The 17,643-nt window shown below is 41.5% G+C and overlaps 1 protein-coding gene across 2 annotated transcripts in view; it reads left to right on the forward strand.

Moving 5' to 3' along the window:
- The window catches only part of ANKZF1 (ankyrin repeat and zinc finger peptidyl tRNA hydrolase 1), a 19,567-nt gene continuing 1,924 nt past the window's right edge, over positions 1-17,643 (forward strand). The window contains exons 1-16 of one of the 2 annotated variants that reach the window (XM_063288934.1): positions 1-471; positions 616-693; positions 4,296-4,413; positions 5,590-5,687; positions 5,951-6,053; positions 6,591-6,715; positions 7,871-7,986; positions 9,245-9,392; positions 10,134-10,356; positions 10,717-10,815; positions 11,209-11,367; positions 11,846-11,941; positions 12,226-12,478; positions 12,891-13,002; positions 13,507-13,674; positions 17,560-17,630. In XM_063288934.1, coding sequence (XP_063145004.1) covers positions 4,299-4,413; positions 5,590-5,687; positions 5,951-6,053; positions 6,591-6,715; positions 7,871-7,986; positions 9,245-9,392; positions 10,134-10,356; positions 10,717-10,815; positions 11,209-11,367; positions 11,846-11,941; positions 12,226-12,478; positions 12,891-13,002; positions 13,507-13,674; positions 17,560-17,630 — 1,886 coding nt within the window. In that variant the 5' untranslated portion in view covers positions 1-471; positions 616-693; positions 4,296-4,298. Of the gene's footprint in view, positions 694-4,295; positions 4,414-5,589; positions 5,688-5,950; positions 6,054-6,590; positions 6,716-7,870; positions 7,987-9,244; positions 9,393-10,133; positions 10,357-10,716; positions 10,816-11,208; positions 11,368-11,845; positions 11,942-12,225; positions 12,479-12,890; positions 13,003-13,506; positions 13,675-17,559; positions 17,631-17,643 lie in introns of both variants that reach the window. The other variant, XM_063288932.1, reaches the window with a different exon arrangement.

Genomic DNA, 17,643 nt, shown 5'->3' on the forward strand with positions numbered 1-17,643 from the left:
CTCTCAAAAACGTTGTGAGGATGACAGTGGCTGCAGCCCGCCAGCTGGTGGTCTGTAGGTTAAGAAAAGTGATTATACATGTGTTTTTAATGTTGCCCCCACACTTATTTTGTGTCTTGACGATAGGGAATACTAGGTACGGTTGAGACAAACAGCATGGACAAAGGCTCACAGTTTCGACCTGCCTAGTAACAAGTGTAGTTCTTCGAAGGACATTCCAGCAGTCTTTTTGATTTTGTCTATCCACCGTGTCTGTTGTTTCCCCCTTCTTTGACTTATCTCAACTTCGCCAAATAATTTTATCTAGTCCATCATCTACCCGCATCGCACTATGAAACTACTGTATGTGTATTTCTACTTGTAGATCATCGCCTCAAGGGAACAGTCTTTATCTGATCCAGGATTGATTGACTGGCTCTTCTTGCAGTCCACAGTACCCTTAGAAACGATTTCCAGCTCCATTGTTCAAAGGTATATCTTTTTCCTTTCACTCTTTCTCACTATCTACCTTTCAGAGCTATACATCATCACGGAAAGATGACAGCTTTAACCATTCTGCTGTTTGTTGTTACAGAAATAGCCTTTCAGGATGTATATGTTTGTCTTCCTCTCTAGGATTAATCGCCTCTTTACTTCTCCAGCACACCGTCCATCTTGTGAAAACATCTCATCTTCACTTCCTCACCGTCAGCTGTAAGTTCTCGAGCATACTGCTTGACATTATTTAACATTAACCCAAATGTTTTACTTTCCATTTTTATGTTCATAACAAAAGCTGTGTTATCTGCATTTCTCAAAGATGTTCTGGCACTCCCATTAGTCTGAATATATTGCATATTCTGATACGACCTAAGCAATCAGTGGCCTTGCCGTATTGAATAAAAGCAACAACCTCCTCAAATTTTCTTGCTCTCTTCATTATCCATCTTGTCATAATTATCTGATTCTATGTCCTGCCTTTTTTGAAATCTGCCTGTTCATTTGACATTTCTCTCACTATTCTTTTAAAAACTTAAGCAGAATGAGATATATACACTGATGTTTTCCAGTCTCTAGGCCGCATCATTTTGTTCCATATCTTAAAAATGATAGCTTTAATACTCAGTGAGTATTTCATCTGTGTCTGGTATGTGCTGTACATAGTATTCTAACTGAGTTGGCTCCTGAATGTATGTTTTCTCTCTGTAACTGTGTGTCATTCTAGAATCCTGTATATAAGGATAGTATTTCCATCTTCTTTTAACTCTTTTGTCTATTATAGCTCTCCAGTGGTTACTTGTAGGTATTCCTACATTACTTTTAAATTTTCTTTGTTTCTGTTACCTTAAAATGTGGTTCATTTACCTTTTCTTGCTATTTTTTTCAATTTGTTGGTATTCTTAACTGAGGTGTTTTTCCTTGTTTTTTTGTTGCAACATATTGGAAGAATGTGTTCAGTCACTCTACATCTTTCTTGTTTAAAGCTTTAATCCTCCATCTGTCTTTGGCTATTATAGCTTGTTCTAAAGCCACCTGGATCTTTTCCTTTTTGAAATTTTGGGGGTTTTTTTCCTATCAGTTTCAATAATGTCTCTTTTCTCTTCCCACAATGCCTCAGGTTCTCTTCCACATGTTCAGATATTGAAAATGTTCCTTACCTTCATCTTACTTTATGATTGTATATTCTTTGGATCAAATCTTGCTGGCACATCTCTTCTTTTTGATATTCTGACACCAATAAATTATGGTATGTTCCATAATCTGCACCTACAGGTACTCTAGCTAACTGAATTGTACATCTCCATCTTCTCTTTCCTATTACATAATTATTTTAATCCAATTTAGTGCATCTTCTGATGTTTGTGTGTAAAGTCTGCATTCTTGTTGCTTAAAGCAATTATCATCAAAAAGTTCCATTTATCCACTCCAAATCTTGCTGTAATTCCAAGTTCTTCTATTTTTCCAACTTCTGTATTAGCGTACTACATCCTTCTTGGTATTATATTTAGTATCTCATGCAATTAGACATAGATTTCTTTTCATAGTGTCTTTTATTATTGTGCCTTTAGTAGACACCTAGCTTCCTGTAATATTAATGTTCACTGAATATCCACTAATTGTAGAAGATACGATTCTGTCATTTATTAGGTTACAGCCAAGCACATAGTCAGTAGTGCCCTTTCTGAGTAACTCTCCCACTCCAGTATATTATAAGGCCTCCTCATTCCCTGAACGTAATGTAATCATTTAAATCAAATGTAATCATTTGATTTAAAATGGCCCATTTTATTCCATCTGTTCACTTATTCCTAGAACATCCAATTGAGAATGTTTCATTTCTATTTTGATAATTTCAAGGTTTTCTTGATTCATGCTTCTCATATTCCACATACTAACTATATGAGTCCTTGTTCCAGCTCCCCAAACTCAACCCCTGTGCCTGGTCAGCAGATCTTCAGAGGCCCTGACTTTTGGCTGCTGCTACTAAATGCCGGCTGGCCTGTAATAAGCCCTCCCTCATTTGTGATTTAATCACAGATGAGAGGGCCGACCTGGCATGTATTACCAAGACCTGGCTGGGTCTGGAAGGGGGGCTGGCCCTTTTAGAAATGTGCCCAGCGGGTTTTTGGGTGGGGCATCAGCTGAGACTCTAGGGCAAGGGTGGAGGTGTGACGATTATCATCCAGGAGTCTCTTAAGGCTTTCAGGGGCGCTGCTCCATGGGTTGCCAGATGTGAGACCCTGTTCATTAAGTTGCGCCCTAGGGATCAGTTGGGACTGTTGCTGCTGTACCAACCTTCCTGCTGCATAGCAACCTCCTTGCCTGAGCTGCTTGACTCCATTACCGGGCTGGTGGTGGAGTTCCCCAGACTTACGTTTCAGGGAGATGTCAATCTGCCTTCTCTGGGAGTGGAGTCATAGGCTGGTCAGGAGTTCATGGCTACCAAGACAGCCATGGGCCTATCCCAGGTCATCCAGAGCCTAACACAAGACAGTGGTCACACATCTAATCTGGTTTTCCTGTCAGAGCAGTGGCAATGTGATCTGGAATTGGAGGAACCTCTGGTGTCCCTGTTGTCACGGTCAGATCAAGCCCCAATTACCATGAGGTTCTCCGGCACCACTATCCACAGCAGGGAGGCTGGACCTATTAGATTGGTCTGCCTTGCTGGGTTTCAGAGGGATCTGGTGATTGATCCTGCTGGTCTGCTGCACATTCCATCTGACACCTTGGTTGCCACTTGGCAAAAGAGGGCTGCCGAGGCTTTGGATCGGATTGAGCCTATGCGGCCTCTCCCCTTTCGTGGGATAGGTTACCGTGTCAATCTCTGTATCTTAATGGTTATTGTATGGGAGACTAGTGTATTTTCCTGTTGCTCCATAGTAAGTAGTGAGCCAATTCAAGCCAAGGTAAAAAAGTCTATGTAGAACATGTAAGACGTTACAGAGATAACTAGGAGCCATCTGGGGAGAACCAGCAATTAGAACATAATAAGGGTGGGTGATTTTAGCCCTATCATTTTGTAGATCTCAATTCCAAGGATACTCTAACAGAAACCAGTGGTTGTTCTGGCATTAATCTCAGGATCACTGAACCATCCCACCATGTCAAGGTAGTAAGGAACAGCAGCTTGGTTATTGGATTTTGTTCAGGGCCCATAGAAATGCTATATATGGGGGGGAAATTATAGCACTAGATTTACTATCCCTTATAGGCTTCCTTGTTTATGGAATGTAGCTGAAGGGTTCTTGATAATCCTTTCCATATCCTCTTCTCAGGGTATTTCTCACTGTAAAACAGGGAACCTATGTAGGAAATAAAGCTTTTTTTATTGCTGTGTCTTACTATTAGAAACAGATGTAATTCTTGTAATTATAATAATATATTAATCTAATTAGGTAAGAATGGTATTGGTAGCTCTAGGCATGCATCTTCCTGTCCTTTTTTTTTTTAATCCATTCAAACGTGTCTGATTCTTGGAGACTGCCTGGACAAGTTCCTGCAGTTTTCTTGGCAAGGTTTTTTAGAAGTGGTTTGCCATTGCCTTCTTCCTAGGGCTGAGAGAGAGGGGCTGGCCCAAGGTCACCCAGCTGGCTTTGCGCCTAAGGCAGGACTAGAACTCACTGCCTCCCAGTTTCGAACCCAGTGCCTTAACCACTACACCAAACTGGCTCTTTCCTGTCCTTTAGTACTGCGTATTGGAGGCAGAGAGAGGTAGTTTGCATCATTTTCAGAAGCCCTTGTTGAATTTAAAGATGTCACAATTATGTTTATCTTTGTTCTTGAAATTTGCTGATTTTCCTCCATCTTTTCAGATCATGCAACCTGTTGAAACTTTGTCTGTGTTTGAGGCTGCTCAGAATACAGCTTTAATGAATGGACTTTGCCTTGTCACTGAATCAACAGGAGATATCACTTCATTGGCAGTTCCAGGTGCTGAATTTGAGGGCAGAAAATGCTGTAGATGTGGGTGGGGAGATCTGGCCAATGGTCACTTGTTTCCCGGATTTGTAAAGTTATTGAGTCTTGAGTTTTCAAGTTAGTTGGCTGTTTTTTCCATTTTAGCTTGCTTAGAACACCTGAAAAGGTTCTCTAGAACCTGGAAAATTAATGCTTGAGTTAGCTAACTATTGGGCCACAGGTAAGTACTACAAATGAATAACTGACTGCTGTTCATATAGTAGATTGTCCTAACAGAAACTTCAGACTTTGGAACATTGAGATATACTTGACATTCTTTGAAATGTTGACCTATCTTCTACATGCCATGTTTGGACTCAACAGTCTGGATGACCACTAGATGGCAGCAAAGAAGTTGAATGCTTTGTGCCTCTTTTCTGCTATCTATTGGTTATTCAGAAATTAGCACCCCAGAGCTGATAGAATAATTGAATTGTAGTCTTGGATGGGACCACAAGGATCATTTAGTTCAACCCTCTGTAATGTGCAGGAAAGCCAGTTAAACCATTCATGAGAGGTGACTGTCTAGTGCCTTCTTAAAAACCTCCAGAGATGAAGAGCTGATGACCTTCATAGGTAGACTGATCTATTCTTGTACGTATCTCACCATCAGGAAGTTTTCCTTGTATTTAAACCATCTAGGTAGCTGCAACTGTTATTTCCGATCCTAGTTTCTGTGTCCATCTTTTATATAGTTTCCCTTTATGTACCTGAGCATGACTGTCATGTTTCCCCTTAATCTTCTTTTCTCCTGACTGAACATCCCAAATCCTTCAGCTCATTCTCACTGGCTGTGTCTTTGTATCATCCTCGCTACCCTTCTTTGAATCCTCTCTAATTTGTTACTTGATGTTTTCTACCTGGGAATATTGCAATTCAGATATATAAGTCATATTAATTTTTGAATTCTTGAACTGAATTCTTCTTAGTGAGCCATATGACAGGATTGGTGTATTTATTAAATTTCTGTTTTCATTTCAGTTTTAAGGTTGGCATAATCAATTTCTAGCACAGTTACTGCGTTCCTTTCTGTGATTGATGAAAAGTTGTGTCCCCTTCTCTGAATGAATTTTGATAAAGGCATACATTCATCGCATGATTTTGTATTAATGCCATTATCAATGCCCATTGTTCTACTGTTCATTGCAGAGACCAAGGAACTCCAGCAAGCTAAATTGGTCTTAGAGGTATCAGACCGGATGTATTGCTCTGTTTGCTCAAGGGCTTTTGAGAATCGAGATGATCAGGTGGGCATTACTGAACTGTGCTCTGTAAAAAGTATCTTCTCTCTGAACAGGACAGTGTCTTTTGCCTCACATGAAATCTGAGGGTTTTAAGTTCTTTAGATCACTGCAAAAATAGGCCATGTATTGATGGGAATTGTAGTTACTAGGTGAAAAGTCCTAAAGGCATTCCAGCTTCATTAAGACAGCCTTTGCTCATCCGTTGTACACCACAGAAAACCTGGTACATGTGGCAATCTTTTGAACTACTTACTATTTCTATTCAGAAGGAGCATTATCGGTTAGATTGGCATCGCTTCAACCTAAAACAGCGATTGCTGGGACGTCAGATGCTCACAGCTGAAGAATTTGAGGCAAAGACTCAAGCAGGTGAGGAGAAATACACAGATAGGGCCATTATTGCTTGAGCATTCTCGTAATTCTTATTATTTCAATCAACTATCATTCTGGCCTAGCAGGAAGATTCCAATAATTCAGCTGTGGAATCATTAACAGATTAGTAAAAGTGAATCCCTGGTATCACTCATTAATTCTCATGATTGGAAATTATATTTCAATAGATGCAGCCTAAAAATAGCATTTATCTTTTTTGCAGTCCTATCCCAGCACTTATATTCATTCTTTGATTATCTGATGTTGTATTACCACTGTAGTGTGTGAATCCTTTCTATTTGACTTTAGTGAAACTTCTGCTGAGATAATACATAGGGGAGTTTAATGCTTTAGATCGAAAGGCGTTTTGATCATTTTTTACCCCACTGAGGTCTTAAGGAGGAAAACTTCTAGCATTAATGGTATGGACTAATTCTTTAGCAGAAGCTCTTTGGCTCTTGGAAGGAGCAAAAAGACTTCTGATGATGAGATTTCTAGCTTGGTTATCTTTTTTTTTCATTGCCTTGTACACAGATGATGTCTCCAGTATCTCTGGTTCTGATTCCAGTGACTGTGAGTCAGATACTGAATCTGAATCACAATCTTGTCTGAACAGTGAAAGAAAAGGAACTGGCTATTGCAATCCACGCTCTCAGCGGGTACTGTTCAGAAACTCCGAAGCCCAGCTCATCTCAGTCTTTCGCTGCGTGCTGCTAAACACTACAAAGGCATGTCAGAAAACACTACGGCTAACAGCCTATTTGGTCTTGTTCTTCTTCTAGCTTTTGCCTCCTTTTAGTCACTAGTTGCCCATCAGCAAATGACTTGGTTTTTCAGCTGCCTATCATAAAAGAACACACATGTGACATCCAATCCAGGTTTTAAGTAGTCCAATGTGTGCTGCAATATCAGTAACTGCTGTTGTTTTTTCCACCTTGTCTTCTGCTTTCATGGGCTACCACCTCCCTTCCAAGCATTTCAAGTCTCTGAGTAATACTGTTATCTCATCCAGCTGAGGCTGCTATTAAACTTCAATTCTTTTGGTTAATACATTAGAATACAGGTAGTCCTCATTTAGCAACCACAACTGGGACTGGCAGCTGGGTTGTTAAGTGAAGCAGTCACTAAGTGAAACAATGACTATGCTTATGATCTTACTTCAGTTTTCCTATGCTTTACAGACCTGCAGAGGTCATAAATGCAAAGACTGGTTGCAGAATTACTTTTTTATCATTGTCATAATTGTGAACGGTTGCTAAACGAGGCAGTCACTAAACAAAGACTACCTGTATCTCTCTTTGTCAGTTGCCCTAGTCTGGTTGTGACTTTTTTCTGCCAGCACATTTCTAATAGGGCTGTTTATAAAATAAAAACACATTTTGTTTCAAGCTTTGAACCAAACAGACCCACTCAAAACCATTCTAAGTTGGCTGTGTTTAAACAAAGCAATATTTGAATGGGTTGAATGTCCTATGTTGTCCCATTTTGCTATTTTCCCTCCCAGAAATGATTTCTCCCTTCTAATAGTTACTGTTTCCTAGGAAAGAATTGTTCTTTTCTGTGGGATGAATGGTTGTGGTTTTCCAACTTCCCAAACTTCTGTGGAAAAGAAAATCCTTTTGGAACCACTACTTTTGACTTTTTGTACTTGTATACTGGCTTGGAACTACAGAATTTCCCTTACATAAAAATTTTAGCATTCCTCTGCAGGCCAAGAATACCCTAAAGATCCCTAAAGATCAAATGGCCAGTTTGAGAATATGTTTTTTTGCTCAGTTTGCGACCTTTCACTGACTGAAGTGGTATATTTCCAGGGCAGTTTAGAAGAGCCTGCAGAGCTGGTGACATCCCTTCAGAGGCAGAACCCCAGAACCTCCTGGGTTATCCTGATGGCTGGTGGGGGTCACTTTGCTGGAGCTGTTTTTCGGGGGTAAGAACTGGAGGGTCTCACTGTCATGGTGGGTCTTCTCTGCACTGTAAATGAGATCTGTTAGAAGGCTGAAGGACACTGTGGCCTGGCTCATACATAGCACTAAGCCATTCTTGGTTTTGCTCAGCATAATTTCAACCAGGCTGTTTGGCTTGTTCTATAAATCATGACGTACAAAGTTTATTCAGTTGCATCTGTATCTGCATCTGCATCTCTATCTCTATGCATGCACATAATGGACACTGGCTTAGCCTCTTCTGAAGCAAGAAGGGAGATAGAAAGAAAGGAGATTCCTGAGGTGAGGAGCAAATACGAGAATTCTCCCTGGATGGAAGAATCCTCCTTCCCCCCAAATCCTTGAATTAGTTACCACCCTTTTATCACTTCTCTTGAGGATGAAATCAATTAGAATAAAATGAAACCCAGTCTCACTTTCTGTGGCCCAGGATTTCATAAGTCATTTAAAAATTTTGGTCAGAAAATAGGAGGAGGAGGTGGCCTGAGATGAGAGGCATGAATGAGGAGATTCTTTAGCATGCAATTGTGATATAACTTACTTAGTTTTAATCTATGATCTCTCAGAGATCATCTTAAACAATTTCACTGAGGCTACCTGATTCTCTGATTATCAGCAGAATGGTATTAGCCTGAATTTTAGAATGATAGTCTTTTTGTTTTAAATTCAACATTTTGCAGTAAAAAAAGTATAAAAGTTGCTTCTGCATATATACATACATACATACATACACTGTACATGTATACGGTAACACTGACTTATAATTTATTTTTCTTTTTTGTTTAGACCCAATGATTGAAATCAATGTGAGATACTACTTGGTATCTATTTTCCTTCAGGCAAACATTACAATGTTTGTAAATGTTAACAGAGAGAGGTGAAAGTATTAAAAAAGACAGTAGAATCTACCAAGTTTCAGTAATGGGGGAGCTGCTGCTGAGCCTCTGCCAAGCTGCAATGGAGCCTTTCCTTTCATTGCAGGCGGTCTTTGGTAAAATGTAGGGAAAGAGCATAAGTTTCCGGGCTAGCCTTGATGTTGATGTCATGGCAATTCACATGAGGGAGGGAACTGGTGGGACAGGGAATGGCGAGCATGTGGGTATATTACACATTTGCGTAGCAAGGAAGGTTCCCCATCACCTATCTGTGGGATAAACCCTGAATTCATTTGACTGTGTATTTTTCTGAATGGTCCTAGGTGCTCACTTTAGCTGAAGGCTTATATGTTCCCTTCATTCCCAGGAACGAGGTGTTGGCACACAAGACTTTCCATCGGTACACTGTGCGAGCTCGACGAGGTACAGCCCAAGGAGTGAGGGATGCTCAAGGAACAATGCCGAAATCTGCTGGTGCCTCATTACGGCGCTACAATGAGGCTTCTCTGCTTAAAGTGAGTCTGCAACCGAGTAAACCTGCAAAGGGAGAGGTTTGAAGAGGTCTTGGATCCTTCCTGTGGCCCTATCGTTTCAGAATGACAACCCGAGAAAATAAAATTAATTTAGTGGGCGTCTGTAGATTCTTGTTAGACACACACACACGTATACATATCTCAGAGTAACAGAATATAAAAAAAGATGGATCACTGTAGCCTAGTTATATGGATACTTGCATATCAGAGCATGCGTTCTGCCAGAACATTTGAACTGTGTCTGCATTCCTGTCAGCCCTGCGAGGTAGTCCAGACAAGAAGCACAGACCGTGAATACTAACACTAACTTTATTGTAAGGTTACAGTAACAGAATCATGCAGGTTGAACGCCCTTCTCCCCTCCTTTACTTTACTTTCCAGAAAACTAGGAAGGGTCCCTTCTGAGACACTTCCCACTCCCCTCTCCTTCTGTCAGCTGAGATACCTCTTGCATTGCAGTTGTCTAGGCTGTGGCTCTTCCTCCTGTCTCTCAAGGTCATTCCCACATACCATCACAATTCCCTCTTTCATATTAAAAGAAGTTCTGTGGAGAGGAAAGTACCAGGAATCTCTTGAATAGTGGATCATATTTTGCATATAAGCTGCAAATCAATGCTCGTTGTAGCTAAACCACTACACCACTACACCACCAATCACTGCTAAATTGGCTCACACCAACATTGAATATTGTGCATGAGTTGTTCCTATTGTACTTTTCCACAGGATATTCAGGAGCTGCTGATGAGCTGGACAAGTTACTTAAAAGAAGCAGAGTGCATCTTCCTTCGTGCTCCTCATAATAACCGAGCTCTCTTCTTTAGCAGCAAGCATGGCCCTCTTCAGCGAGGTGACCCACGTATCCGGGGCATTCCTTTCAGCACCCGAAGAGCCACCTTCCGTGAGGTGGAACGGGTGCATGGGGCTTTAAGTAGTCTGCAAGTATACGGTGAGCTGTCATTTAATTTTTCTCTGTTGTTGGCTTGGCTTTTAGCAGTTAAAGATGCTGCTTTAGTACATAATGCACTGCCAGTCAAATGATTAAACTTTCTCTGGAATGATTTCTTTATTCCCTTCAGCACCACCCAAATACTTCTGACCAGGCTCTAAAAGCTTTGCAAGTAGTTTTCTTAGCCTTATCCTAGCACATTGGTTTTCTATCCTGCTCTTCTTTCTATTCTGTTACAGAAATTTGGCCCAAAACTATGCCATTGGGATACTGTCGGAAATGTAATCTCAGGTTGAGCATTCTAAGTGGAAAAAAACAGAATAAAATTAGAAACAAAATTACATTCTGATTCTTTCATAGGAAGTAATACAACAGTGGCAGATCTGATTAGTTCTCCTCGGAAGACCTGGAACAAAGTAGCTCATAAGGATGAAACATCTACACAGTCTCAAGGCACTAGTGAGTAGGAGAGCCATTTCTGAAACTGAAGGAATGCACTGCTATTCCTATTTTACCACCCTTTCTGGTCAGTATAGATACCTTCGGCATCCTTTCCTTCTGACTCCTAGCTTACAGAATGAAAAGACTATTACAGGTGTTGAAGGTAACGAAGTACAGGGGATTCTGCCAAGAGTGGTGAGTAGCTTTAATGAAAAGTTCCTGGAGGAAAGTGTTTCAGACAGCATAGAGTCTACTAATGTATAGGGTGTGATCATAGCAGACTTTAGTAATGACTGATTGGGTACATGAGGATAGTTTAAACAACCGGTGTAACCAGTCGTTCTTTCTCTTCCCCTCTCCCCATTTTCATCTGAAAATGAGAAGACCGAGCTATGTTTATTTTTTCTACAGTCCCTGTAGCAAGGACAGAGGAGGAGGAAGAAGTAGAAGTAGAGGAAGGAAATCTGGAACTGGTGGAGGAGACACTAAATTTACTTGATCTACGTGAATTTGAAGTGACCCCAAAACCGAATCGCAAAAAGAGGCGACGGAAACCCAAAGCATTGCCAAGTAAGTGGTTGAAATAATGACCCTGTTTTTTGGCATAACTATTAGGTTTATCGCTTCCTGGAATGATCTTCAAGGATAGCAGCCAAAACTATAGAACTAGATAGACTTTTTGGCAGCTACTTCTTTTCACAGTCTTGCATACTGAGACAAGGGGCAAATGAACTATAGATTCTGGGCAAAATAGGGCAAAGAGGTAGTCTGTTAAGAAGTTGGTGGTGTCTTGAAACTTCATCTGAGTCATCTGGAGTAGGAGAGAATCCGTGACCTTCAGATGTTGCTGAACTACAATTCTTGGCTTCCCCAGTCAGCATGGCCAGTGGTGAGGAATGCTAGAATTTGCAGGTTAGCAACTTCCTATGCCAGGTTTAATCTCGCCTGTTTTTAAATCCTACTGGTGCTAAAATATTAGGTAGGGATTTGGAGGGACTGATTAAAATCAGGGAATCTTCTAGTATGTGTTCTGTCACTTTTGAAACAGAGTCTAACACAGAGACTTCAGGAAATGTTGAATCCAAGACCTCATTATGTAGAGGACCGGAGTCACCTGAGGTCCAGGAATGGCAAGAGTCTCAAGGTGAGTGTGGGAGCATGTGTGAGATAACATGTACATTATATAGTCTTCCAACTGGCCATTTTGGCCTTTATTCTAGACTAAGATCCTGTGCTGGCAGGTTGGTTCTGTGACTAGATGCTTTTGGATGTGCTTTATTTTCATACTTTGTTTTGCACTGATGTTTTTATTGTGTTAGCTGCCCAGAGGTGCTTTATGTGAGAAGGGTGGCTATATAAATTCCAACCATCTCCTCCTTCCAAGTAATAATCTCAAATACACCCTGAATACCTTTCTCCTCCTCCCAGATGCTCCCAGCACAACTGTGCAGGATGCCTTGTTCACAGCATGTAAAATGGGAGACGTGGGAGCCCTACAGCATCTTCTGGGGATAGCTAATAATGCAACAAATGACAGCGAGTGCAGTGATAAAGCCACCAAACAGTTGCTCAACACACCCCTGGATGAGAGTGGCTGGACTGTTTTGCATGTGGCGGCGGCAGCAGGAAGAAGTGCAGTTGTGCGGCTGCTGTTGGAGAGCGGGGCTGACCCTGCTGTCAGGTAATGTCCATCAGGAGAGGGATATATTGAGGTCTGAGTTAGCCTTGGTCTTAAACTGTATTTAGTCTCTGCATGGGATCTGACTCGCAAACTTAGCAATAAGCAGGTGAGATGAGAAACAATAAGCTCCTCTGTGGCATCTCCTCCAGTGTCTCAGTTTCCCTCCCAGTCAGGCCTTTCATAAGTATTAGGGATTAATTCTCTACAAGAACCAGGGCAGTCAAAATTGTTTTGACATATTTACATGGACATTTAAGTCTTCTGAGTAGCAAACTATAAGCAAGTTGTCCTATTTCATAGCTGGAAAGGTTTTCACTTCTGTTTGTCTCAGCATTGCTTACTAGTGAAGGAACACCTTCTTGTATACGTTCTATGACTTTTAATTCATAAAGCACCACTATCTCCACTCCAGAGACAGACAAGAACAGCCTCCATACTGTGTGTCTACCAACAAGCAAACCCGTAATGAATTCCGTAGATTCATGGGTGAACAGCCGGAGAAGTATGACTACACCCGGGCTCAGGTGAGTGGAAACAAGGTCTTGAATATATGTGTGAGGAGTTGGGCTGAATGCCAGTACTTGTGAATTTGAGGACAGCTGCTTACTGACCCTCTTTGCTCCAGCCAACTGCCCATTTTTTCTCATTTTTCAGTTCTCTTACTGAATAGTCATTCAGCAAGCATTGACCTGGGAAACTAAAGTTGGGCTACATATGACCCTTCTTATTTTGTTCATATACCTCCCAACAAACTTAGTCAGGGAGGAATGATGGCAGTTGCCAGTCCAACAGCTAAAGGGCCACCCATGGCCCACCCATTAGTGAAGGGCATCTTTGGGTATTGAGAACTTTAAATGTTCACTTCAGTTGTCCAGTCCAGATTTTGTCCAGGAAGCATTCATACGGCGACGGGGAGGAAAGCCTTGTGTGGGATATAGAGAAGATTAATGTCCTCTTTAGGATCATTTTTTGCTTGCTACTGGGATCTCCCCTATTGTGCTTGATTCATGTGTGCAATGTAACCACAGGTGCCTGGACCTCTCACTGCTGAAATGGAAGCCAGACAGGCAGAACGCCGACGGGTGCAGAAAGCCCTACGGAAGCAGCAGGAGCGAGAAGAACGAGACGCGCAATTGCTTCTGGAGCAAGAACAAGAAGAGAAAAGGCGTTTTGCCCTGCTCAGCGATCGTGAGAAGGTCAGGGCTTAAAGTGGCTCAAAAAGGGGTAGCATTTCTAGTTCTTGTGTTCGTTGAAACGTTTTGCTACAATAGAGATATATTTTATCTGCTGCTTAGAGTTCTCTTACATCATCATCATCATCATCATCATCTAAACTTGTATGCCACCCGACTCTCAGTGACTCTGGGTGGTTCACAACAATCAAATAAATTATGATAAAGCATAAAAAGTAAAGAAAAAGGATGGCAAGCACAATAAAGTGAGAGCAAACTGCCGAACAAGGCTTCACACACAAAATGTATTTTGCTCTTTTCCTGTGACCCTTACCGTATCTGCCAATCAAACATTCTGATATGAAGTTTCTTCTGGCTTTAGACCACTTCAGCAAATGACCTTGATAAAAATTTAGTGTTAGTGTTTTTTTCTGAAGAAGCTGGTTGACCAGCTATTTTTCAGTAAAGATCCACTTCTTTATTGCCTTCTGCCAGATATCCTCACTGAAAAGCAGCTTATTATATCCGTTTTGCCTTTTCAGAGTCTGTCTATTCAAAAATGTCCACAATGTTTTTGTTTTAGAAATCTATAATTTTTCCAAAACCACTCAAAGTATCCTGATGAAGCACAAGTCTACTTTTACTTTAGACATGACACAGCCTTCAAATAAGAGAGACCTCCAATGAGAGGCAATAATGTGCTTGTCTGTCCTATTTTATGAATGTTCACCACCTTGAGTCTCCTCTATTCAAGAACAATTAACACTTTCAACTTTAGTTTTAATTAGTTTAAGATCATATGGCAACTCTTAAGCTTTTTACTAAAATACTTTCTTTTTTATGGAATGTAGTGAAAACTGGTTAATATAGCCTGTGTTATTTTCAAGTCAAGCAGCTTCTCTTAATTAGAGAAAGATGGTTAACCAATGGTCAACTAACAGTTTGTGATTATAGGTTGGCTAGTTTTATTTATGATCCAAGACCAATAATAAAAATACATAAAATAACAAAAATAAAAAGTTATACTTACAGAAACAGTTAATAGTATGAAGACACCAAATGACTTATATAAACAATAGATATTGATAGAAATGTAACCTTTTTGGAGATATCTGGAAATTGATCACATAAAAGGAAAGTGGTAACCTATTGATCATAAGAGCAGTTAAATTTTCTGACAATTGGAGTTTTAACATCTGTTTGCCATTGAGTCTACAATGGCATTTTAGGGCACATGCAATACAGATTCTACCTCTGTATCAAAACATATGCAAGTGTGGTTTTCATAAGGGAGGCTGGTATGCCTTTCCATTTTCACCCTTTTTAGTTGGGGCCAGGGAGAAAAGATTCCTGTGTACGGCACGTAAGATGTTGAAGAAATGTCTAGGGATAGCCCGGGGGCTGAGGCGGGAGGGTCATTGCACTGGCTCTATCAGTTTGAATGTCTTGATCTCAAATCCTCTGCTTAAATTGGACAAGGCTTTATCAAGGCCAAGGTGGATACTGATGGAATAGAAAAGCCACAATATGCCAGATCATGCTTAATTTGTTTCTGTAGGAAATAAAGTAACCTATCTAACAAAGTAAGATGGACCAAGGAAGTTCACCAAAGGATTTCCTTGAACAGAATCTAAGGCAACAAAGTCTCAGACTCAAAGCTCCAAAGGAAACCCAAGTAGTACGAGCCATGTGACAGCACTGAGAGACATGTGTTTATAGCTTTTAGGAATTTTGACTGGATGGCTTCTAAGCATGAGGTATCCTTATTGATGCATAACTGAGCACATATAGGATCAAACCCAGAATGATAGCTTTAAATTACTGCTGAGTCATACTACAGGTAGTCCTCACTTATCAACCCAAATTGGGACCGGCAACTCTGTCACTAAGCAACGTGGTCATTAAGCGAAACATTACATGACCATTCTGCTTAGCGATGGCAGTTCCAGCAATCCCAGATGCTATTGAGCGAATCCCACACTGTCATTAGGTGAGGACCCTCCACTTCAATCCCCCCCATCCACCAATCCCGCCCCCCCATCTCTGCACTTTTGGCCACCTGCCTGCCACACCACCTGCCGCACTGCATGCCACAACTGGCTGGGCTCTTCTTTCACACTGCCTTCTTTTGCGCCAGCACAGCCAGGTTCTCCCTTTGTGTGCCCCAGCTGGGGCTTCCTTTGACACGTTGGTTGGCCTTTTGCAAAAGGAGGCCCTGGCCAGTGCATGGAAGAAGGCCCCACCCAGCATGCGAAAGAAGACCCCGACTGGTAGCATATGGCAGGGCACACACCCACCTGCCCATAGCGCTCACCCGCCGGCCTGTGAGATGTTTCGATGGTGCCTCTCCAGGATGGTGACCCCAGTGGAGGGGAGGCAAGTGAAGACCTGTTAATGTATTGGGAGAATGATAGAATTAAGCCAATCTTTTGGGATAAAGGCTTATTTACAGTGGCAAAAAGAAGGACTCACATAGACACCCACTAAACAAGATTTGTTTTCAGGAATTCTGATAACATTAAATCTTTGCCAGGAGCTTTACTGTTTTTCAATTGAATTATTAACTTTTGGATTTCTGAGGGTGAAACTAGGGGCCCATGGGAAGGGGGCCATCTAGAAGGAAAGCATACATACCTTTACCTAGTGTCATTTTGAATAAGCTACAGAAGTGTTAATCCCAAACCTTCAGAGGAATTGGGTTGTTGCTATTAGGTTAATTGTAGCTGGAATTCAAGAGGCTTAGGGCCAAAACAGCTGGTTGTTTTACATATCGCTCTGTTCAAGCCTGGCCCGATTCTCTAGTGCATAATATTGCTGCTGTCCTTTAGTAGTCTCCTGTAACTCTTTTTAGTAAATAGAATAGAAAGTATTCTACAAAGGATTGTGCGTATGGGTTTTGGGTCCCCAGGATGTAGGGTTGGATTGTTTCCATCTTTGATTGTGGATGGGTTGGCACTGCCCCATTCAGACTTGGTGCACTATCTGGGGGTTCTCATGGACTCACAGCTTCTGCTCAAAGACCTGGTGGCAGCTGGGCCACAGGGGCCTTTGCACAACTGCATCTTGTGCACCAGTTGCACCCCTTCCTGGACCAGAGGCCCTGCTCATGGCTTAGTTACCTCCCAATCGGACTACAGCAACAGGCTCTTTGAAGATCATCTGGAAACTTCAGTTGATCCAGAATGCAGTGGCATAGGTAGTTATGGATGCAGCTCGTTACACCCATGTAAAACTGCTACTCTGCAGGCTCCTTTGGCTTTCAATAGGCTTCTGGGTGCGATTCAAGATTCTATTGATCACCTTTAAAGCTCTACACAGCATAGGACTGGGATACTTGCGGAACTACCTTCTCCCAAGGACAGCTGCCCACCCCAAACGCTCCCATAGGTACAGCATGGCCCAGGTTCCCTCTTTTAAATTTTGCCACCTTATGGAAACTAATATTGTAAGTGTGCCTTTTTGATGGCTACATCTGTGCTTCAGAACAATCTCCCCCACCATACAACAGGCCCTAAGACCTGGCTTTTTCCATAGGCAAAGTTGAGTAGAGACCCCTTTTGGTTTTCTTAATTGTGTTTAGTTGCCATTTAATATTTATAAATTGTGTATGTTTTAGTGTTATATGGTTCTTTTACTTTATTGTTTTTCGGTTGTATGCTGCCCAGAGTTGCATTGAGTTGGGTGGCATTATAAATCCAGTAAATAGATTCTTATGGACTAGGGATAGAGGAAATCCTTTTATAGTTTGAGCGAGCTCTGGTCTGCCTTTGGATAATAAAGCTGTCCAAATTCTTTAACCAACCCCTTGAGACTGTTTACGGACTGAGCTTCATACAGAAGGACGGGGGCCATTCTTGGTCTGTACAGTGACCTTTGGCAGTGGTTCCTAATCGCTTGTTTTCATTCTAGCGTGCTCTGATGGCGGAGAGGAGACTTGCTTCCCAATTAAAAGACTCTGGTGCATCTTTGACCAACACCAGGTACCTTGGGCGG

This window comes from Candoia aspera, chromosome 1 (assembly GCF_035149785.1).
Source record: "Candoia aspera isolate rCanAsp1 chromosome 1, rCanAsp1.hap2, whole genome shotgun sequence".
Lineage (NCBI taxonomy): Eukaryota > Metazoa > Chordata > Lepidosauria > Squamata > Boidae > Candoia > Candoia aspera.